The sequence below is a fragment of the Channa argus genome, chromosome 13 (genome assembly GCF_033026475.1).
Source record: "Channa argus isolate prfri chromosome 13, Channa argus male v1.0, whole genome shotgun sequence".
Lineage (NCBI taxonomy): Eukaryota > Metazoa > Chordata > Actinopteri > Anabantiformes > Channidae > Channa > Channa argus.
In genome coordinates, this window is record NC_090209.1 from 16698169 (window position 1) to 16721740 (window position 23572).

Genomic DNA, 23572 nt, shown 5'->3' on the forward strand with positions numbered 1-23572 from the left:
ACCTTACCACATCAGCTAGGGCATGTTTGCCTGGGACATCACACCCAGATATTTTCTGTGTGACCAATGGATTCAGAAAACTCATTATGTTCTGGGGTAGAGATGTGTGCTTATTTTTCATATCCACCATAACAGGACAGTGATCATGCATGGAGTGAGGTATGTTGGAAGTGTCATGATAATGCTTCCTCTGTAAACAACTTGCAGAAGAGGTCTGTTCATGTGGTTTTACGTTCCTGCACTGCCCATGGGTGGGTCACATTTGGGTCTTTTTCAGAGTGTAATGTTGTATTTGAGGACTACGAAGCAGAGCAAAAGGGAGCTCTGTTCAGCTCAGAGGAAATGGGCGTCCTCCTTGGAAAGTTTGGAAGGAGTTCTTGAAAAAATACTGGGGGGTGTGGCAAAAATAGAAAGGAGAGGACCATCAAGAGGGGCACAATGTTGTAGAGCAAAGAAACTGCTCGTGAGATCTGATTCAGAGGAACTGCCATTACCTTCGGTAAGAAAAGGCATTTTCTTGACTTTTCATGGAATTTCAATAAATATAAATTTCTAATTTAAAAGACTTCATTGTTCTTGCATCACATCACTTTAGTGATGTGCAAACGCAAAGTTCTGTTAAAAAAATCTTGCAATAGAAGATAATGTTAGCTAACATATATGTTTTGTTTGTAATAAGTGTACTTTATTTTTAAATTGTTTCTCATATCAAAATGATTTTCTTAGAACTGTTTGCTTTTACCTTTTAATCACTTTGTTGTGACGGATGAAATTTAGTCTAATCAAATCATTTGGCAGTTACCATGACTCCACCACCCACTAAAATGGACAGCTCCTACTGTGAAGATCTTCACAATTTACCCGTTTCCTGTTTCCCTCTGTCTTTTTGTCTCTACATATCTCCATATTGTTTTTTAAGATTACTGTCACTAGGTCCGATACGATGTATTTATGCTGTCAGCACAATTACAGGCTTAACCATAGAATTTAATTTTCTGCGTTTACAGTAGAGCTGCCTTGATTAAATCTAAATGTAACTTGTATTCCAAACTCATGCATTTAAAATGAAGAAAACATTAACCACTTTAAAGGGTGGAGGGGTTTATTGGGTTAATATCGTGGCAGATTTTTCTTACATGTCATGGATAATGGCAACACACAGGTTAGTCATTAGACATTGCTTTTTGCTCTGGGTTTTAGGTCGTACACAACACAGAGTAGGCTCTGATCAGCTATTCAGATGTTCCACTTAATGTTTCAATGGCAAGTAGGAAAGATCCCCGTCACTGATTTTTATTGTGGAATCATCAACCAACCATATTAAATTGGCCACCCACTGTTTTCTTGCTAACTGTAATGGTGGGTTTGTTTTTGGCAGGAAAGTAAAAATGGCGTATGTGCTTTTGTTTGTGACCCTGCTGCACCTCATCACACTGGCCATGCTCTTTATTGCAACCATGGAAAAGGTAATGGTCATATTTATCACGTTTGTTTGGTTTAACTGGATTAATTTGACGCAACATATCCAGTTAAAGGATGTGTGTTTTATCAAATCTCTCTTTTAAGTCCTGGTGGGTGTGGGATGGCATGGAGAACTCAGACCTTTGGTACAACTGTAGGTTTGACAACTTCACAGGAACCTGGTTGTGCGCATCCTCAAAAGAAACTGGTGAGGGAGCCTTTCATTTTATTTTGCAGACCTCCATAAAAGCAGTTTTCCATGAACATTTCTTTTTAACAGGAATTATCTGACAGCTATGAATGTTTTTTTGCATATTAAAATGCTCTCCCTTTGCAGATTGGCTACAGGCAGTACAGGTTCTGATGGTTCTCTCTGTAGCATTTTCCTCTGTCTCCTTCTTGGTGTTCCTGGGTCAACTGTTCACCATGTCTAAGGGTGGACTCTTCTATTTCACAGGGCTGTGTCAACTTTTTGCAGGTAACACAGGGATGTGAAATAATGTGTCACCAAATGTCTCTGTGTGACAAGATCATTGAAGGTGTTGCCTGCTTTACCAAAATGAGACAGGAAGAATTCTAAATCTAAAAACTTCAATCTTTAGAAACATGGCCCTTTAAGTGCACGAGAACTATAACATTAGTTAAAAAAAAATATATATATATTGTTGGTGGTGAAGAATCCGAAACATTCTTGCAGAACTATTTTAGTTTCACTTTAATTTATACTTCTAGAAATATACATTTGTACCACAAACAACTAAAACACACCTTCAGATAATGATAATCATTGAGTACAGTGTCTTTACCTTAAGTCAGGGATGTACCAAATGAGTCTGTTTAGACTAATCTGTTTTTAAAGGGTCATACTTATATTTCATTGAATATATTGAATGAGCAACACACACTACGACAGTTTGCAGATATCAAGTCTCAACAAAATGTTTTTACATCGTTATGCATGCTTGTTATTTTTTATATTCAGTATGAAATCAAAGAGCTTACAAACATTGCATACTTTTTTTTTACATATTCAATTGCTAAAACAGACATCTCATATGCTTTCTCTTAGGCCTGATGGCCTTTTCGGCAGCTCTAATCTACACATTACACAATAAGGAAATCCTTCAGGACCCCAGAGAATTAACTTCAGGACACTTTGGCTACTGCTTCATTCTGGCCTGGGTGTGTGTCCCAATATTGGTGGGTAGTGGTGTCATTTACATCTACCTACGCAAGAAAGAGTGAACACAAAGACGAAAACAACATACAACAGTATTGGATGAAAAAAAAGATACCGACTTCACCTATTGTTAATCACAAGTGTTAGTTTTGCAGGAGTTGGAGGGTGATGAGTGCCTGTATTGGGTTTTTCTCAGGCATCAATTAAGTTTTTTTAATTGTATATTTGGAGAACTTACAGGAAATAATTGGATATGCCCAAGTCATCAGTCCAAAGTATAGGTAAAAATGCTCACCTTCTGATGACCTATACTGCAAGTCATTTTAGCTGAAAAGCAGCATTATGTATTCATTCAGCACAGTAAGACTTATTGTGCACTTTAATTACCTTGTGTTTGAGCAAAATGAAAATGGCCATTATATGTATTTTTTTACTAATACTGAGATTTCGAACATATTTTGTAGTTACGCTTAACAAAATGCATTACATAGAAACATAATGTGAGCAAGCCCTTACATGTAGACTAGTCTATGTGTTGTACCTTGTTTTTATATTAATTTCCATTTGATACAAAATAAATCTGTAAATGGCCTCTGAGATATATTTTTTATTGTTGGAGCGTGTATTGTAATAGTATAGACCATAGTGTTTAGTTCCATCCTATCACTGCAATAATGAAGTTAGTTTTATTATGGGAAGGCATTGCCCACAGTACGCCGTTGCCATAGCGACCGCAAACTTACGATTTCTCCAATAGTAGCGTTAGTCTCGTCAGGTTTTGTTAAAAAAAAATAACCAGCCTTTTTTTTCCTCGATTTGAAGCGGATATCTGACTAACAATGGAAGCTGAACGTCGAGTGTCCAGGACCACATTCACGATTACCCCTCTTGCCTTGCCTAAAGGGTCGGAAAAGTTGTGTGAACTTTGTCAGAGAGAAGCGCACTTGCAATGCAGCAAGTGTCTGGTCACCTTTTATTGGTAAGATATCGGATCCAGCGGTTTAATCGCGACACGCGAGGTTCTGAAAAATGTAGACAGCTGTTTTGAGAAAAATCCTTTTCAAACGCTATTAGTAGTCAAGGGTTGGGTTCCTTTTGGTCAAATCATGCCCACGGTAGGACGCCAGATGGCAGTGTCCGCCATGTTTTTTCACAGCAACACACAGGCAACGAGGAGTTCACGTGACTGTGTCAGGGGGGAGACTCTCGAAGGACCGCTACGACACACAAATATCAATTTAGCTGGACTCAAAAATACTGCATCATTGAAGTTGCTTGCGAGAACTAGAGATTTATGCGATAAATATGGCCTCCCTATAATTTCCTTCACTTATTATTTTTTATTTTAAATTTGTTTTACTCACTTTTTGTGCATTACATCGAGTACATATTGTAAACAGTAATGTCGTGTTGTACTTTCTACTTTGTAAATAAAGTTCCACTAAAAAAAAAAGGTGCAAGGAGCTTAACACGTGACCGGACAGTCTGCTACGTAACACTGATTGGCCACATTATTAAAACCACCTGCATCCCCCTCAACAACGGACACTGTAACGAGATAATCACTGTAGTTCCGCTTACATGTCTGTGGTTTTATAGCTCTGGCTGATCAGCGTACATATGTGGCAAGATAGTTTCACCCCCCAAAAAATGCTGAATGTTTGTTACAGTGTAGACTAAACAGATCAGCAAGAATTTTTTTTAAAATCGTTGAGAAGTGCAACTGAAATTGTCATATTATTAGAAAGTTTAATTGTTAGGAGGCACAACCCAAACTACTCTGTCCATTTAGTGAGTTATTGGGCGATTTGTCCTGCGTGGTTTGCCAAAAACAAAACCTCGAGGACATAATGTGGCTGACACACCCAGTGGATAATACTCACCAGTGAAACTCTTATGTAGCCGGACAATGGGTGCTGCCAACGAGCAGCTCGCCACCATCTCTTCTCTCTGGCCTTCGTGGATCACATGATTAAACCCTTTACCGCCGTAGTGGTCCTTGGAGAGTCTTGAGTCGTCAGGAGGGAGAGGAACAGCTGGAAATGAAATTACCACTACGATTTTCTTTGTCCGTGTGCCTGCTAGTAAATTGTTGCTTTCTCCCTCTCGATTATTTTGGTCTGGTCAACATTGTCTTATTTTATATAAAGCTGCATTTCATTTGGCGTAGGTTTACATCTACAGACTCCATTGCGGACCGTAAAATGGTGTTTGGTGTAATCGTCTTTGGCACATTATGGAGAGCGGAGAGCTGCATGCAGCGCCATCCCTCCTGGACGGAATTTATGCAGCGGGATGAGCCATGAAAGCCGGTCTCTCACTGCCCCATGCTGTGCTCAGTTTCTCCACAGCCTTTAAAGTGAACTGCAAGACAAGCAAATGTCTTCAATTACATTTTTAAAAAAATTTGCCAAAAGCATCCAACTAGGCTTGAAATTAAGTCGACGGGGAAAGAAAACCAGTTTTTCCTAAAAATACAAGCCAATGTAGTACATATAGATAGGTAATGCCTGAGTTAGCTTTTGCCTTTTGTCAAAACAAACATATTTTAATGTGTTTTGTTTTTTTTTTTCAAACGGATACTTTGATGGTTTAGCAGAGTTCTGGTAGGCAGAAACATATTATCAGGCTGCTGACCGAGCAATAGTGTAGTGTTTGTGGCCACTGTTTATTGTTAAGGACACTGGGTGGATTTGAAAAGAATGAGTCAAGAAATTAGACCCATTCATATGTATTTGTCTGTGCATTTGTGTTTATATGCCTAGACACACAAGCTGTGTCAGTGCTACTGTGGATGTGACGTGTCCAGTCTCAGGTTCAAAAACACAAATACTCGGGAGTGAAGACACATGCTCCTTCGAAGAAAAAACGCAAGAAAAGCCAAGACAGTTTCCACCAAACTTGGCAGAAGAGGAAAGCCAGATGAACAAAATTACAGACCACTTATGTAATGGCATACAATTTAGTATGCCCTCTGTGCACTCACATGATGTTTCATAGATAGGATAGAAAGGCTTCTTTGTAATGCTAGCTGAATTCCTTCTTAGAAGTGCTGTGGCTTATAAAAACATTCACTGTTAATAGTAATATGTATTGTAGGCTTATATGTCAATCTAAATGAAGCCTATGGTGTTAAAACTCAGTTTAAATTGTAGCTCCACTGTTCTCATCATAGCTGACTAAATTATTATTATTATTTATCAGCAGTTTGATTCCTGAGGCACCATCAGCCACCACAGTGTTTCACACAAAGCCACAGGGACTCTGCTGATCCAGGATGGTTGAAGATAATTGGGAGTCTGTTTGGAAATGTAAAATGACCTTAACCTTTCTGCACCTCAGTGATGTAGATCACCAGCTGGCTGACTGGGTGGGGATCCATGAGAGAATCTGTCAGTTGCTCGTTCCCATTCGTACTGCAACACTGCACAGTCTCAAACCGGCCGGCCGCATTGAAATGCAGCTTAAAAAGGTGGGGGTGCATCATGTTCTTTGGATCTAGTTTACATTTCACACTGTCAAGACAAAATGCAAACAAAAGTATCATTTATCCAAAAGCCGTAGCACATTTGAAATGAATTTCTTTTTGAATGGGTTAGTTTTAGTTGTGGTTTCCCACCTGTGTCTTAATTTGCCAAATCCAAACCTTTAGCACATCGTGAAATGATACAGGTTTTGTCACAGTGGACACAAGGAACTCTGGCTGGTCATCTGGTCACGGGCTTTTCCAGAGCTACTTCCATTTTCAGTTTTTAATAATTTGGTGTTACAGTGGAAACATTAATGTAATGTAACAAAGTAAACTGTATTTGGTGTTTTGTTCCCCACCTAGGTGGAGCTAATTGAGATCTGCAGGTTGGTGGCTCAGAATAAGCTGTCTGAGAGGAAACACAGAGAAGCCCTGCCTGCTGCCCAATTCTGTTTGCGCTGTTCCATAGATGTCCATGGCCCCAGTAATGTCCAGCTGGTCCCTGCCTACCTGCTGCTAGCTGAGGCCAACATGGGTGAGAGGAGGGAGCACAAAATGGTATCTCAGGTCAATTGGGGTCCCCCCTCTTTTCCATACGCAGTGGCGAATGCATGTGTATTTGTGTGTGCAATTGTAGGTTTGGGTGACCTAGCACTTGTGACGGAGCTCCTGTCTCAGGCAGAGTGGGCGGTTTTGAAGAGCCCAGATTGTGGTTATGCAGTCCACCACCAGCTGCAGAGGAGCCTAGGCCGCCTCCACATGGCGACTGGGAAGCTGGAGGCAGCTTTGTTTAACTTTGCAAATGATGTATGTGTCATAATTAGCACCTGTTACTTTTCAGTAGCATTATTGACATTTTAAGGAGCAAAGTGAATTCTCTCGCCACTTATACTGTAAATAGCTTTATATGATCTGCATCACTCAGGATCCACAGTACTCCCCAACAAAAGATATCCTCAGTATCCAGTATATACACACCCCATGATACAATAATCAAATGCTTCTGTTGTTTTTAGATTTACTATGCCAGTGAGGAGTATGGTTTGGATAGTACAGTTACTTGTGGTGGCTACTTTCTCATGGCTGACGTGTTTGCCAAACAAGGGAAAACAATGATTGCTCGGTCCTTGTACTTTCAGGTAAAATAAAACCCTTCCGGTTAACTTTTGATTACAGGATGTGCTTTGTGGTCTATCTTATGTTTCGTCGTATTCTCTTTTGTTTATCTTGTAGGTGGCTGATTCTTGGCATTGCCATTTGACCAAACTCTTCAAGACCCACCTCCAAAATGTCCCAAATTCTAAAATGTTGTTGGAGGCCTCTTATGGTTTGTCTTTTTAAATCAAATGTGTGCAAAATATAAGTCACATACAAACATGCCTTTATCTATATGTATATAATAATCTATATTTTGGCCTTGTCTATCTTTCAAATTCTACTTTACTATTCAAACACAGTGCAGAAACAAAAAATGCATCACCAGTGAATTTTTTCCTTCACCCAGTAAACAGCAGAGCTACATTTAGCTGAGCTGTCTTGCTGTGGAACTCTAAGGCCAAAGCCCAGATTTATACTTGCATGCTTATGGCTGAGTAGAGACCACTGCAGACACACCTCTGGCTGTACAGCATCCGCCTCTGTATCCTCTAACACAGCGCCTGCCTTACATTTAAAGCTAAGCCTGTTTGCTGCAATGCAATCCAGTCTGTTAAACAAAGTGCTAATCAAATGCTCACGCACCATTTGTTTTTAGTGTTAAGTGTATAGTATAGTTGTGCCAATGGCGATATACTAAAAGAGCTAAAGACATTTAAAGCCTTTTTTTGTATCTGCGTTTATTTTTCAAGTGGAAGTTGACGAACTGTTAAGAACTATGTTGGAGTTTGAGCAGAATGACCCCAGAAAAAACTCGCTTCAGATTGCGCTGGTGGCCCACTGCCTGGCCATGCTGTGGTTTCTGGGAGGAGACTCTGCAAAGGTGAGTCACCTGATGATCTCACAGGCTTTAAAGATTCAGTGCGACACATTGACACAGTTCCCTATTTCCGCTCATGTGCCTATTTTGGAGTGCTGTCTCAAAATGGGATTATCTCTAATTGGTATTGCTGCAAGGATGAGGGGAGATTTAATGGTAGTTGGCATGACAGGAAAAAGGTTGGATGGGAACATACGGCCAAGATAAAGTAGCCTCAGCCCTTGCTGCCTGTTGTTAAATACCTACTTTGAATGGCAAAATGGCAGCTGTGAATAAGGACATGGCTTTTTTCTCTTGAAGGCTATTCCAAGGCATTCATGAGTGTTTTAATCTCCACAGTGAAAATAAACATCAGTTTTGCTCGCCACCAGCAGGTCAAAGTATAGAGTTAGTGATTTGCTCTCACACAACCACAAAACTACAAGGTTACAGTTAAGTCCATCTGTCTCCTTTTTTCTTATATTTATTAAACTATAGAAAAAGAAATCTAGGTGTGGAGGTGTGCTTACCCCTTATTTTGTCTCTTTATGTAATGATGCATGATGGTAATTTGGGTTTAAGTAGGACTTCAGTGTTTTTGTGTTTGTGTTGTACTTGGAAAAGTACATCACTATAAGGATGTACAGTAGCAGTTGTCATGTCAGTTGTTGTTCTTAGGCAATGTTGGTTAGACTCTTTTTACATGAAAAGATGGAGAAGACAGTAGATGTTTGTTTGCCTTGTACTTACTACTGATAGAGTTCATGTAATATAGCACTCTAACACGAGTAACACGTGCAGTTACAGTGCATGTTCTCAGCTGTTTACAAGTCCTAAGACGTAGGAATAGCCAGGAATTCATTGCAAACCTCAATGTATTATTCATGTTTCCATCTTAGCATAAATAGATTCCTTAAGACTATCGTGAATGCTTGTGTCTCCGGATTGTTTTTTAACTACACATTACAAAGGGGAGTGTAACAACCTAACAGATCAGCTTGTCATAAGGGTAAATTAATTTGCCGGGTTGCGGTCCAGTTCTCTGTGATATTACTGTATGTAAGTCAGCTTTACTCTCCCTGGAGAATCAAACAGCTGCAGCTGCTCGGTTTGTTTCCGTTTGTCTTTGTGTGCCAGGCACTGCAATTTGGCAACACGGCCCTGCAGGCTATTCAGCTGATTCCAAACCATGACCTGACAGAACCCATCCAGGGGCTGCTGCAGCTGGTGTGTGGTCAACAGACAGACCCACATCCTGGTTCTGAGTAGTCACCGTACCAACCCTGCTCCCTGCTCTGCTTGGAGATCTGCTGCATCAGGACATCTGTACAGCATCAAGATGATTCACCCTTGTAAATGCAGAAACTGCTGAACTGGTAACAAATAAAAAGTTTATGAGGATGGGTTTATCCAGATGCTGTGAATTAGTATTTTAGGCAGATAGTGAAAATTAATATGAACAGAAAATATCATCTTTACTTGGTTACATTTTTTTAAGCAAATAAAAACAAATTTGAATTTATATATTTTTTGAAAGGACGAGGAGACAAGTTTCATTGGTTTTGAATAATGAGTCATCTTTATTTAATCTAAAAAAGAGGGGTATATATTTACATCATTTTGCACATTGTGAATGGCATGATTTTGGGATCCATTTTTTAACACTGTCAGAATGATAAAAAACAGAATGGTGAGGGCTGAAACCTTTTGTATTGGCTAATTGCGTACCAAGCAGCAAAAGAACTGCCTCATCAATTTACCATATACAGACATAATAAAAGATCAGATATCGTCAACATCCTTTTCCTCTTGTAAACCTTTAAGCAAACCTCAGGTTTGTTTAAAAACACGCTGACGTAAAAATTACTCATGGGTTGCTGTAAAATCCTACAATTATATACAATTTGGAAATATTGTTTTTCTTTTAAAACAAAGAATCACTCTTGAAATGTCACTAGTAGTGTTGTTAGTACTGTATTATGCAAAAAAACAATTGATTTTTTTTTTTGGCATTTAAATACGTTTTTGTTTGGAGGCATCAAGGTGTGGAAACACTTGGATTTCCTCAGATTCCCTTTTTACCTTTTGAGCCAAATATACATTAGCAGCAGTTTGGAATTAAATAATAACCTTGTGCTCTGCTTTGTTGTCATACACAGTGACTAGTCCCGAGGTTCCCCACACATTTGTTCCAGGCTGGACGCACACCACACAGGCCAGTGCACATTAAATAATTTCATGGTTTACATACATTAAATCTTTCTTCCCTGTGTCACTACTTCGTGATACTCCTGCTTCTTTCAGTAGCTTGCACACCTTGTAATAATACAGTGGTATTATTGACACTAGTCCATGAATATCCAGCACAAACAAAATTATCCAGGACCTTGACTCAACTATAATTCTCAAATCACTTTTCCCATCAGAAACCAGAAATTGTGACCCTTTAATGGTTAGATGTGCCCTGTGTCCACATGGATGATATATAAAGTACAGATTAAAAAAGGTGGGGGGAGTTAATAGAGAAATAACAATTCAATCTTTCATATGGATGGCTATTTTAATGCTTTGATAGGATATGTTTTTTGATTTACACTTATGTACACAATGTGGAATGACGCAGGCTTCAATACAAAGACAAAGACTTCAAAAACTAGGGGACAACAACAACTGGAAATAGTTCACCCATATAAGCTTTTATGTTGGTATGTGACTTGATGATCAAGCTCTATGGCTATTGCATGTCAGGAGTGAGGACATCGGCAGATTTCACAGTTTGTCAGATACTTTGATTATATAGATACCAGACAACAATATTATGTCAGTGGAGCCACTGTGATCACTTGACAGCAGACTTAAAAGCTGCTTATCCAGTTGTCTGGTGGGCTCGTATTTGGCCCCCTTGAGCAGGCCCCTATTAGGTTCCAGACAGTAAATTTGCCCCACAAAAACGGAAAATAAAGTCAAGCTTCACAGCGGTTTCACTTTATTGAGACAATATTAGTGCACACAAACCACTTTTTCTTTAAAAATACCATAAATTAGGAAGAAACAAGCAAGGAAAAAAAGTGCATGTTAACCATGGTATACACCACACTGTTTTATACTGTAGTTGACAACCTTTTTTTCATTGTTGTTTGTGTGTCTGCTTGTGTGTTTTTGATACATCTAGCATGGATGGATGTGTTTTACTTTTTGGGGTAAGGAGTGAGATCTAGGCTGCTTCCCTGAAGTTGTGTTCAACAGAAAGGGTTACAAGCCTAAACACTAAGTGGAAAAACTTCAGGGTTTACATTTGTGCTTCTCCCCAGAGCTGCAAATTATTCTATATGATTGCACCCTAGTGTATCACTAGTCACCCTAGTGTTCCTTACCTCTATGCTAGTAATTATTTCAGTAGGCCTACAGGAAGAAAATAATAGGAAAAAATATAAACAATAAGCTCTTGGCCAGTGAAATCCCTTTTCTAATAGAAAAATGTTTTTACATTCTATTCAATGAGACAGCAAAAATATAGTTTCCATTTTTTATTGGACATCACGCCAACATATTTTGAGGGTTAGATTACTTCATGTTTATATATAAAAAAAACAAGATAAAAACAATAAAAGTAAAATGTACAAATCATGAATGTGAACTCATATCTAACCATATCCATAACTGTTAGCACCAAATTTTAATTTCAACCTTTTAAAACTGCAGGTCTGCACAATTTTCCAAAATAGCTTATGAAATTGTCAACACTGGCAGGTATTTTAGCCATTCCAGTTTCACTAGCCAAACCCATGTATGCACTGAATTTAATTCACAACCTAAATAGGAAAAACAAAAAACAAAAAAAAAAAAAAACCACACACCCACCTACCTTTTTAGTTTCTATACACAAAGAGAGGGCAACAGCTGGTAAATCTGTACTTTGAAATGACCCATTTGAAAACCACAATGATCCTGGCTGATATGTACTGTATTTATGAATATATATGTCATTCTGTGGCAGTGAGATATCATGTTTGAGGTATATTCTGCTTGTAGGTGTAGACACAGCTTTGACACGCCGTCTCGTATCCTAAATATGTCATCTGAGTGAGGAAAAAAAAATGCATCTATTTATCATAAAGTGCTAGACATTGAATGACTTTTAAAAAAAGCAGCAAAATGCTAATGTTGTAAAGCCAATTAAAAAAGCTGTCGAAGAAATGTGAAATCAAGTAACACTCAATTTTCTTTTATATTCCAGGTTTTGAGTCCAACAGAACTGCTATGTAATCTCAGCTACCTTGCACAGGTTCAGTTCATGTTGTTTACATTTCTGTCAAACTGCTTCATTCACAGTGAACAGAGAATCTAACTTTTATGCTATTACAATTATGTTCTGGTTCTATGGGTATGTAATATGTTTGGACAGTATTTTTTTTAAGCACAAAAGAAAACTTATTTAGCCATCATAACAACATCTCTCTTTTTCACTGTCAGCGTAGCAGCTCCAGTTTTATTTTAAGTGATTAAAAACTGGGATTTTGTGGAAAGCCAAAGTGAAGCTGGACTTCCGGGTTCTGTTCCTAAAGATAGAAAACCCCATTAAAAACCCACTGAAAATCCAGCCTTTCTCAACAGTATGTAGTGTGATTTGCTTGATGTATTCATACAAGTAAAATGCTTGCAATGTTGTTGTTTTTTGAAAACCAATCTAATATCATTGTTTAATTATCATTTGTGTTTCAGCTGCCTTTCATAAACGCCATTTCACATAAGCCATAGACATCAACAAGCCAAATGTTTCAACTTGATAAAAGACGTGAGCCCTTGCACAAGCTCACACGTGATTTGTTTTAGATTAAGGAAAAAAAATCTCAATAGTATTTGTTATTCACAAAGACCACTGAGAGACTGTAGTTACATGAGGTCATGACTTTGGCTCTCAATAGAGTTGTGTGCGTTAGCCTGGAAAGAAAAAACATTGAGTATACATAATGTTTTAGTTGGATTTACAACATATGTCATGTAGTAAGAGTGAATTATTTCTCATTTCAGTTTTACTAAAAAAAAAAAAAAAAAAGCAATCTAGCTTGACATGAAATTCCTCCAACTTCTAATGCTGCAGAATATTCCCTATCCTGTTCTGTGTCTTTGCCGGGAGCACCACATTGCTACATTGGAACTGACAGTATAATGTGCTTAGCTGGGGGATGAATTTCTCTCCCAAGAACTAACCACTTGAAAAGTAACACTTAATTTTGCCTCTAATACAACAAGCCTGGCTACAGTCTCAGCAGGAAACCCTTTTATGTCATCACAAATCCTCCTTTAAATAATGTTATTGTATTGTGCGGATAAAAACATTGCAGGTGTATGCCTTTATGGCATATCCACACATACTCGACAACACAGTCACCTTCACCCTCAAATCTTTCCAAAACAGAAACAAGTAGCCACTTTGGCAGTCTCATTTACTAGTTCTCACACTCACCACCATCCTGCAGTGTAAACCAAGTTTGGCTAGTGGGGTTTGCAGTATAGGATTAAAGTTTTAAAGAGAGGACCGTCAGGGGAGCAGCCTCAGATCTTCGTTTTGTTAAGGGTGTTAGTAGGAGAAGGCTCGTGTGTTTCTGTGGTTGTGTCTGTACATGTGTTCTGTTTTTCTCTGCTCTAATTTAGCATTTGACACCCTACATTTTTGGGCTGATATGCTGATATTTTTAAAAGGAATGTCTGTTGTCATGCGTACATGTATGTCTGTGTGTATTAATATGTACTTGTGGTGTTTGTATGTGCATGAAGCTGTTTAGATCTCACTCAGTCAATAACTTGATCTCACTGGCGAGGAGGGTGTTGAAGTTGTAGGCCGGATCAGGGAGGTCAGGGAGATTGGGCAGGATGGGGGCTTTGGACTGGCGAGGCGATGACTGGGTGGGCTCGGCCAGCTCTGGGTCACTCTCACTGGAAGTGGAACCCACACTCATGTTGCAGACGGCCTCTGGAAGCGAACCGTTTCCAGTGGGCAGAGGACACACTTCAGGCTCACTGCTGGTCTCGCTGGTGCTCGACACAACTGAGAGCAAGGACATCTTACGTGTAAGACGGCTGGGGAGCATTGACAGGGCATAGTCAGCAACTATGCCTGCCACATCCATGCCACAGGCCTGGTCGAAGGCGATGAAGCCCACATTTGCATTGGCCTCGCAGACCACAAAGGAGCCATCATTGAGTTGCAGAAGGTCAACGCCACACACATCCATCCCAAGGATGTTAGACACCTCAATGGCAAGCTGCTTGCCTTGCTCATTCAGTGGGTACATCATACCTACTCCACCTAATGATGAAGAGAGAGACATCAAGCTGGTTAATAATCATCAAATATGATGATCATTGACATCACAATATATGACACCGAGGATAAGAACAATTAAATTTTTATCAAGTTTCTAAAAAAAATAATAATAATAAAATCACGTTTATGAATCAACAGCAGTCAGTAAATACACAGCGGTTAAGAATATTTTAGACAAAAGGTTCTATTTAAATTATTTTATTTTGTAAAACTAAAATAGTCAACGGGATTGTCAACACAATCTGTTACATAAATGCAAAATAATCTGATGACTGATGTCCCAGATATGTCCCAGTGCATTACAGCCTCAGCCACACCAGCACGGCTCATGCTCTGACACTGAAAATCAGTCTCATCAGCTGGAATGCTGGTCACTTTTTGTCTCTAGGGCAGGTTCAGGACAAGCTTGTAGATTTAGAGCAGACTCCCAAAACTGGTTTATAAAGCAGATGGAGTGTCATCAGATATTTAGAAAGTTGCTATGACCCTTAAATACTGTCAACATGCAGTTAAGTACAAATATATGTAGCAAATATACTACCAAAAGTTAAAGTAAATAGGATAATACAGGGTAATGTGATTTTGTACTAGGGATTATTAAAGGATTCAGATTATACTAAATTTTGCATTATCGATCCTACTCTGGAAAGTAACTAGTTTTGCCTACCCAGGGAGCAGTTGCTTTGCATGCGACCATCAGTGGAACAACGTAGCATGGAGCCGATGACACGTCCGCCCACAAGGACCACCCTCACGTCACGGCCATGCGACTCCTTGACATATTCTTGAAATAGGTAGGGGGTATCGTGGCGGATCAAGTGGCACAGATCTGTCAGGTGGTGTTTGTCTCGTGCCAGGAACACAGCCTTGCCTAGGAGAAGGAAGGAGTTAAAGGTGAAAGGTGGAGGTGAATATAGTTTTCAGGCTGTCAGGATAACTGCAGCTGGACATAACAAATTTGCAGGGTCTGACTGTGTGTAATCTTAGTTGAGATTGTATTACTTCCTCAAAGTTCTGCTGACAAGCAGGTGCTTCAGCTGACTAAGTCTCATGTCAGTTCCTGTTTTGCATATAATGGACAAGACACTCTTCTTAGCAGCCACATAATATTTTCTCTCAAAGGCTAGAAGATGCCCGTTTTAATTAGAACTGCTTGGCTCTGTCTCCTGGTTGTCAAGCCCTCTGATCCAGCACCAGGGAAAATCATGTGACTGCTGTGTCTGTACGTGCACATCGTGTATAAGTGACAATCCAAACAAGATGACAAGGCAATCCCTTGGTAGCATCATGAAGAGGAAAAGATGGCCAGAGGCAGTCAAAAACAAGGCACACAGGGAATTATGGTCTTGTGACTCAGTGAATCATGTAAACCTAACTAATTTGTACTGATGACACTAAAACGTTTGAAGAATGTGCAATGGAAGGTATACACCGTGTTGTGAATTAAATTGCCTCATATCTCGTCAGGGGGAGTGTGTGAAATTTAAATTTGGGTAAACCCATGACTACTGCTAACGGTCAACCACAAAGAGAAAGACAAAACTACTTGAGATGCTACATTCCATCAAGTTAGTGGTTGATCAACAGCTGCTTTCCCTAACAATGTGCTCTGATGGCAGACTGAGCTTGCATGATTCATTGTTATTCTTTGACACAATGGCAGATCCACTCAAGTGTCAATAACTATGAATAGGGAAAGGCTAATGGGTCAGCAACACTGTGGGTGATTACAAGGCAGCACAATTTTAATGACAAGGCCCCAACTTTCTACAATTGCCCCCTTTGAGTCCAGGAAAAAGAGAGAAACTGTTTCCAAATAAAGACAAAAATGACTGACCTAGCAGTCAAATGTTTGTTTTGTGTCTGTTGCACAAAGTACTTTGATTTCTGGGATACCTCTGTCATAATTCAGAGTACACAGATTTTAATTGTATAATTTCAGAAGATGCTGCTTTTGGACTTTTTAGATGTGTGCAGACTGACAGCATAGTGAGACAAAGACATAATGGCACACCTTTTTACAGTACAAACTCAGCAAAAAATAGTGCGGGTACATGACATCATAGTATAGTGAATACACCTGATTCACAAAAAGAAATAAACTGATGCTTTTACCTCTGTGGCCGCGTGCATTCTTCACCACCACAGGGTAGCCCAGGGGTTCTGCCTCATCAATCATTTTACGAAAGTTGTCATGCCCTCCTGGGAAATCCCATGCACACAAACAAAACAGAGGTACGATATGAGATATGAACTGTCCTTGTTTTAATAGCATGGTTTACGCATTACAGTCAACTAAGTAGGAAGGGGTAAGGAATGAAGCATGTTGCTATGGCAACAGAACTGACTCAAAACAGCAAGGCTGCAATGTAGTTAGTTTAGATATTGTTACTGTTGGATATTTATTTTGTAGCTTGATTCATGAGACAGGAACATAGCATTCACTGAAGGAAACATTAATGTGGAGCAGCTGACCGTGTCTGACACTGATTCACAACGGCAGCTTGTAACAACAGATGTGCTTCGATTTCTCTCCTTTCGCTTGAGAAGTGATTAAAAAAAAATGTGTAAAAGCATGTTGTAAAATGTAAGTTTTAATAACTTAGTCCCCCTTTTTCTTTCCATTTCTGTTCCCCTCTTTCTCTCCCTTTCTCCATTTTTTGCATGTCTGGTCTTATCTGGCATTTTATCAAGGAAACAGATGTCAACTATCCCATCACATGGCTTTTTCCAGATGCACAGATTCACATGTGTTTTCAGGGAAAGGGGGAACGAAACAGAGAGAATAGGGGAGGAGAAAGTGTGGACACCAAATTTGAGCCTAACCATGTCATAAGCTGCTGAGGTGGAGAGCAGAAAGGAGGCAATGGTATTTTTTTTTATTTTGACAAATCATGAGAGCCACAGGGTGGGGTGTTACATAAGCTCTCCAGCCACTCTGCATTCATTGCTTGGCCTACTGTGCAGAGAGTCGAATGGAATGTAGGCCAAACCCTCCCCCTTCTTTCTTTCTCTCTTTCTCTCTCTTTAACTGTACCTTTCACTTACTGTGGTGTTCGCACAGCGCTCTGAAATTTTTGAAAATATAAAGAAAATGTGTAGTGTTGGTTGCCATTCTTTACTTGTCTCAGATATTTAAACTGTAAGAAATAAAAGTATCAATCTGGCTTGTGGTGTGACGGCAGCCCTCCCACATATCCTTCTTCAAGAGTGGATAAAAACCACTGTTGTTAGAATATTTGTGAAAATACAGAGTTAATGGTTTAGTGGGCAGCTATGAAGATATGACATGTAATTGTGTTTGAGTAATTGTGGTCAAGCAGTGATTGTCTGAGTGATCGCTTATTTATCTGTTATGCAGATACATATGGACTAAAGCCTGGGATGCATTTAATGTCACTAAAATTTCAAACATGCTTTACACGGCAGTTATGTTGCTTAAGGTGACTATTCCATAGTTCACTGGATCTGTGGACCTTCCAAAACATTGACCAAGACAAGGCAATCCCTTTGTATCACAAAAACGTCTATCACTGCAAAAACTTGAATATCCATTTACCATAGGAGAAAGTGTCAGGAAGGGGCACTCCATGGCCTGCCAGCTCCTGGAAGGTCCAGAATTTGTTGACACAGTTAAGTATGGCCTGGGAACGGTTGATTAGTCGACAGCCCATCTTCTCCAGGTGGCGCAGCACAGTGATGTCACTATCAGACTGCACCCAGGGTGTAGGCACCCGCACCAACACCACTTGTGGATAAGACGTCACCAATTCCTGCTCCACTCGCAAACCTGCAGGTTGAGATTGTGGTGGAATAGAAGGAGGTGTGATTGGAGAACAGAGGTGGGGGAAAATTTTGTGTTTATTTGAAACTAACAGTTTATCAACTGGGTGTGCAAATTATTAAAAAAAGGACTTGAAACCGGTATATATCGAGTTTTCCAGGTCACTCAAAGTTTTAAAACACTGGACAGAACGCTTATATAAGTCCTTTCTATTTCTGGGTTCATACACCTTTTAAAAAGTCCAATTTAAGCACTTTTCATGCGCTTTCAAGGTCCAGTTTTTCCAGCACTTTTTCCTCAGTACTTTACAGCTGTGCCAATTTGATATTTGCACAAATAGATAAATACCGAAAATGATTAACACTTTCAAAAAATATATTCAAAAGATGGCATTCTATAAACCAAAATTAATTTCATAATTTAAATAAACACACTCACTTGACAAACAATTTTTAATAAATGTGTTACTGAAAATGTAAGAAGTAGGGATGTTTGTCTTTGTATTGTGCTAAGAAATTATGCACCCATTAGGCATAACAATATGACCACCAATTTAATACAATCCAATACAACAGCTCTGCCATGAATTCTACTTTTACAAGGTGGCGGGGTCACACATAAAAACAGACTGACCGATCAGTCACATGCAGACAGGTGTAACATTTTTAGTTTATTTGTTCACCTACTAAGCGAACTAACTATTCAGTCGCTCTGCTATCTATTGTGAACGACATACAACCACATTAAAATTCAAGCATTTTCAAGGATTTCAGGCACCCGTACGAACCCTGTCATACTCATAGAATAAGAACAATGAGCCAATTTTTGTTGTGCTATAGCTTGCCTTCTCTACTTGCCATGTTAGAAAGTAACACATTGATTATCTAATATCACCTTCTACAAGTCAAATTTAAAGACTAGCTCGAAATATTTTGCAAAAGGTTGGTGATTTTTGGAACAGCTCAGTCTCCTTATGGAGACACTACACAGTGTAGTTGACACTACACAGCTCTGACTGACAGCTGGCTGGGTTACAGCAGTGAGCAGAAGTAGTCAGCTCCAAAGCCTGAATTTGGAATATGCCTTGTTTGCCGATATGATTATTTACATGTTGCCCATATCTTCATACATATCTCCATACAGTACTCCTCTCCAGTGCTTCCAGCTCTTTTACCTTTTGCATGAATTCGGTTTTCCTTGTTGACTGAGAAAGAGATATCCTTTTTGATGCACTGACACTATGCACTACTTTGTCTCAATGTAGAGCAGTGGAGTAGGGACAGACATCTGAAACCTTATGGGTGCAAAACGTGAATTCAATCACATGTGAGCACACAATGGGGAGAAAAGCATAGTAAAAAACACTACACTGTACATTATGTAAGAAAACATCTTGTAATTTATGTCTTTAAACATTACAGAAAAATGCTAAATTTGTTTTATCCACATTGACTGTTATTTGAAATTCATGGCTTTAAAAGTCAAACTGACATCGCTTATGAGAGCTATTTAAAAAAGACAGTTTACACATCTCAACTGACCACTGATCAGCCATTTTACTTCTGCGTGGTTTGTACGAGACATAGAAAACAGGGTAGACTTGACAAAAGTAAGACTATTTCAGTGGTCAGAATAAGGCTGGCATGACACACTATACACCAACTTTCTACAAAGTTAAAATCTAACATTTTTAACATACACTAGTCTTCACTAGTCACAGAATAAGATTTGCACAGAATATTGGCTTGATGTTTGCCAAACACAGATGGCAGATTCACTAGCTGGTGCCAAAGCTTTTCACTCATGACTGGTGTTATTTTGTCACCCTAGATGAGAGGAAACAAAGATAGACTAAGATTTTTTAGCAGGGCATGCAACCTAAGAGCGCATCAGGATGAACAGACTGGGTGATGATAAACTTAAGTGTATGTATGGCTAAGTACAAATACTATACATGTATATGGAGAGGAGGGAACAGATTTGACACGTATAATAGCAATTCACCTCTACCATGTTCTGGTTATGTTTTTTTTTTAAAAATACATCCTAATAAAACATCACAATAAAATGTATATACAGTATTTACTGTACATAATAGAAAGTAAGCCATTGATGTGCATGTGCCTGAAAACTATGTAGTGGGCATGTAGACTGACCAGTAGGAAGAAAATCAGAAAGGCAACAGTCATTAACGGTCTGATGTATTTTAGCACAAACATGATGATGGAACCACTTTAACTACTTTATTGCCCTTACTGAATTTATGTAAATCCCCACGACCCCACATTCACACAACCTAAAAGTGTATGCATGCAAGATTATAAACTTATAGCTTATAAACGTATAAACTATGAATATTAAAATCAATGTGACCATAATCCCAATCTCTGTTTTAATGTTGCATTGGAAATGACCTTCAAATCTAGAAAAAAAAAGATAAAAAATTTGCTTTGCCTTGTTACAGCCAGCCTCTGCACAAAAACAAATAACACACAAAAAAACCCCACTAAAGAACCACCGCAACACAAATTCAAAAAAATTCTGTAGTGCTCGGTGTAAAGGACAAGTATGTAATAAGACCACATGTATACATGTATGTACTCTACAGCTTCCTCTGCACCAAGCCTGCAGTGTGGCCCATCTGTCCACTAGCTGTTAATCTGTGATGTCAAACCAAGGTTCAGAAGACGTTTACTATGTGCAGACTTGGGACCAACATGGATTACAGGTAATGCTAACGGCCTTGCTGAAGTTTCGCCTACCTTGCTAAGCTACAGGTCCAGACAAGTGTCTGCCTGCCTATTTAGGTTGGCTAAGATGTTGTTATTTTCAGGGTGGCTGGTAAATGGATTTATCAGCTTATTCTGTTCAATGATTAGCCAATTTCTTGGTCAAATTATCTCGCCATGGTAGAAACTGTATTGTAATGCTATTTTATGTAGTAAATAGTATGTAAAAATGCCAGGATATGTTTATATATATTTGGCTGTACAATGGCATTTGAGATGCATGTACTTTCATGTATAGTCCTTCATTCACCATTTCCTTGATGGCATTTGAAACCCAGTGTTTGCTATAAAGCTTTGCTATGACTAAACTGTAGAGCAGGGTCAATACAACAATATAAAGAAAATGGAATCTGCAGCCTAGTCTCACCCCTATCCTATTATCACTACTCAGCCTCTTCCAGTGCCAGCCTACAATGTTTATGTGTTAATTAACTTAACACTCCTCTCATCTGATGACACTGTTCCATTTCACAGAACCCTGACAAATTCTATGGATATCTGTTTGTTCAGGGTCCCTATGACTACCACCACATTATCAAGGCCTCCTCACTCAAAACTGTGAAATGCTGTCATATCATAATAATCTGAGATGAAACTATGCACAGCGCATTTAAATTTGACTTGTGGGAGGCAATAGGAGATAAACAATGTGGTACTTTCTAACATGGCAACGGAGATGTGTCATCCCAAATTAGATAAATTAGAACAGATACAACAACAGATGTACAAACCCCCCCCCCCGAACACCGTTTATATATTACGGTGATGCATGGTTAATTGTTGATTTCTCTTTAACAATCAGTTACTTCAGTCTTTGCGCTCTTTCTGAGTCTGAACCATGTTTGCGCGTGCGCGTATTTACCGCGCGTGCAATAGTGTGTTCTTTCCCCATCTACGCTATTTTGACAGGAAAAGCCCACGTTACAATGTGTGTCAATGCCACACATGGTAACGACCTCAACCTTCGAGCGACCCAGCGTTCAGTAAAATTACATCAGCTAGGTCTTTTCTTTCTTTAACAAATGTCTAGCGTTATACTATAACGGTAATCATCATGCTTCTGTTCCCTTTTGCGTTTGTGCTGCGGTAACGTTCATTCGTGTCCGCAACGTATTCGGCTAAATTAAATCAAGCATCGTCGCTGCTCTTCTGGAGGCAGGGTACGTTAGCTGGAAAGTGGGTTAGGCGGTCACGGCTGTGCATTCCGCTTCCTTGCTAACAGGCAGACAGGGCTAGCCCTCCACTTGCTTTACGGCAGTGTAACGTTAGTCCCCTAACAATAACCGCCTGCCACTGCCTTTGTGAACAGCACGAAGCACTATTCATCTCAAAATAATACATCTACACTCCACCAATAGCTTACAGAGATTAAAACATACATCATACAACAGTGTTATAGTTACCCAATTGCCCCTCGCTGATCGTAAGCACGATTTGGTCCATGTACAGAGAGCGGAATTCAACATCTTCGTCGGCGCAGCGCTCCTTCAGCGCTCGGAGGATCTGAACTTGGGGGTACTCCTGGCTGATACGCCGGTCGGTCACGAACCAAACACGAGAACACATTGTGGATTCAAGAAAGGTTAGAAATCCGGCTGAAAACACACTTGTAACTGCGGGGAATGGCAGGTGTGTGGTGGTGGCGCGGGATCCGAGGGTTGGGCGGCAGCGGAACAGCAGAGATGCTCACACAATGGAGACCTCTGCGTATAGCGGGACGATGAGGTTGCGATGTGGCTCAAACAGGACCACGACTCAACCGTTTTCTGGACCGAACCGGCTAGGATGAAAAATCTTCTTTATCACCTTTGTTTCCCTTCATTTGTAGCCATTTAGTCGACTTGAGGCGCAGTTAGATTAACCAAGCCCGCGCAAATTCGACACAAGCAAACCGAAAATAACGCAGTTTCTAACCCGCAGACGCTGAAGATGCAGCTTTTAGCACGATTTGCCCGGGGGGGGCAAACAAAGCTCAAGCTGTACCGTCGTTTATCTTCCGCTTGCCGGCTCGAAACTATCAATAAAGTTTATCGGCGATCGCAGCTACTGAATGGCGTTGCAAATCGTCTGTTTTTTACAACAAACCAAGCAAAGCCTCCGTGCTTCGCTTGGCTGCTATCCACGAGGTATTGGTGCTGAAAAGTGCACGCGCTTCGTTTACAACTCCACTTTCACGGCGTGGCCGTGCACGGCAAACGGGGTCTGCCCCAAAATAAAAGGACTGAGGGGCACGAGCCAATCACGGCGCGCACATTCTTGCATTGACCAAACAACAGGCGGGAAGTGTGGGCGAGCCGCGAAAGTGCTGACCAATGAGGATGGTCTAAACAGATGCGAGGGCGGGACCCTAGTGGATGCGCGCGGAGTGCCGTTGTCAATGCACGGAGTCTGCAGTGCGCACGAGACCGCGCACAATCCGAACCGGTTCAGACCAGACGGTGCGGGGAGGGTCGGCGAATACCGACAGTGCTGTCTCCATGCCGAAGTGGCAGGAAAAGAAACAAGGTCGTCATTAACCGAAGACGCGACATACCTTCTCTTTTCTTCAGTTGTAAGGCGTTTGGTTCACAAAGAACATTTAAACAGATGCTACTGCGCCACCCTAGG

General features: G+C 40.0%; 3 protein-coding genes and 1 long non-coding RNA gene across 5 annotated transcripts; 2 read left to right on the top strand and 2 right to left on the bottom strand.

The window, feature by feature from the left end:
- Nucleotides 1–279: 279 nt before the first annotated feature.
- LOC137139707 (epithelial membrane protein 3-like) lies at nt 280–3232 on the top strand. 2 transcript variants are annotated; one of them, XM_067527349.1, is made up of 5 exons: nt 280–499; nt 1379–1466; nt 1567–1669; nt 1799–1939; nt 2531–3232. In XM_067527349.1, the coding sequence occupies exons 2-5, from the start codon at nt 1389–1391 to the stop codon at nt 2704–2706; spliced, it is 498 nt and encodes a 165-aa protein (XP_067383450.1). In that variant the 5' UTR covers nt 280–499; nt 1379–1388; the 3' UTR covers nt 2707–3232. The 2 variants fall into 2 exon arrangements, with proteins under 2 accessions (XP_067383450.1, XP_067383452.1); XM_067527351.1 differs by lacking the exon at nt 280–499 and having other exon boundaries at nt 1077–1466.
- Nucleotides 2536–4662, bottom strand: LOC137139708 (uncharacterized). The gene is made up of 2 exons (XR_010916383.1): nt 4525–4662; nt 2536–2688 (listed from the first exon to the last, which is right to left on the bottom strand). It is a non-coding gene; the product is annotated as an uncharacterized lncRNA (long non-coding RNA).
- On the top strand, nt 3481–9637 carry zmynd12 (zinc finger, MYND-type containing 12). The gene is made up of 8 exons (XM_067527348.1): nt 3481–3620; nt 5984–6113; nt 6474–6645; nt 6748–6917; nt 7127–7249; nt 7344–7437; nt 7958–8088; nt 9202–9637. Exons 1-8 carry the CDS (start codon nt 3481–3483, stop codon nt 9331–9333), a joined length of 1092 nt encoding a protein of 363 aa, XP_067383449.1. The 3' UTR covers nt 9334–9637.
- On the bottom strand, nt 9570–23464 carry rimkla (ribosomal modification protein rimK-like family member A). Its single transcript, XM_067527347.1, has 5 exons — nt 22369–23464; nt 17952–18182; nt 16508–16594; nt 15060–15263; nt 9570–14374 (listed from the first exon to the last, which is right to left on the bottom strand). The coding sequence occupies exons 1-5, from the start codon at nt 22529–22531 to the stop codon at nt 13854–13856; spliced, it is 1206 nt and encodes a 401-aa protein (XP_067383448.1). The 5' UTR covers nt 22532–23464; the 3' UTR covers nt 9570–13853.
- Between the last annotated feature and the right edge of the window lie 108 nt (nt 23465–23572).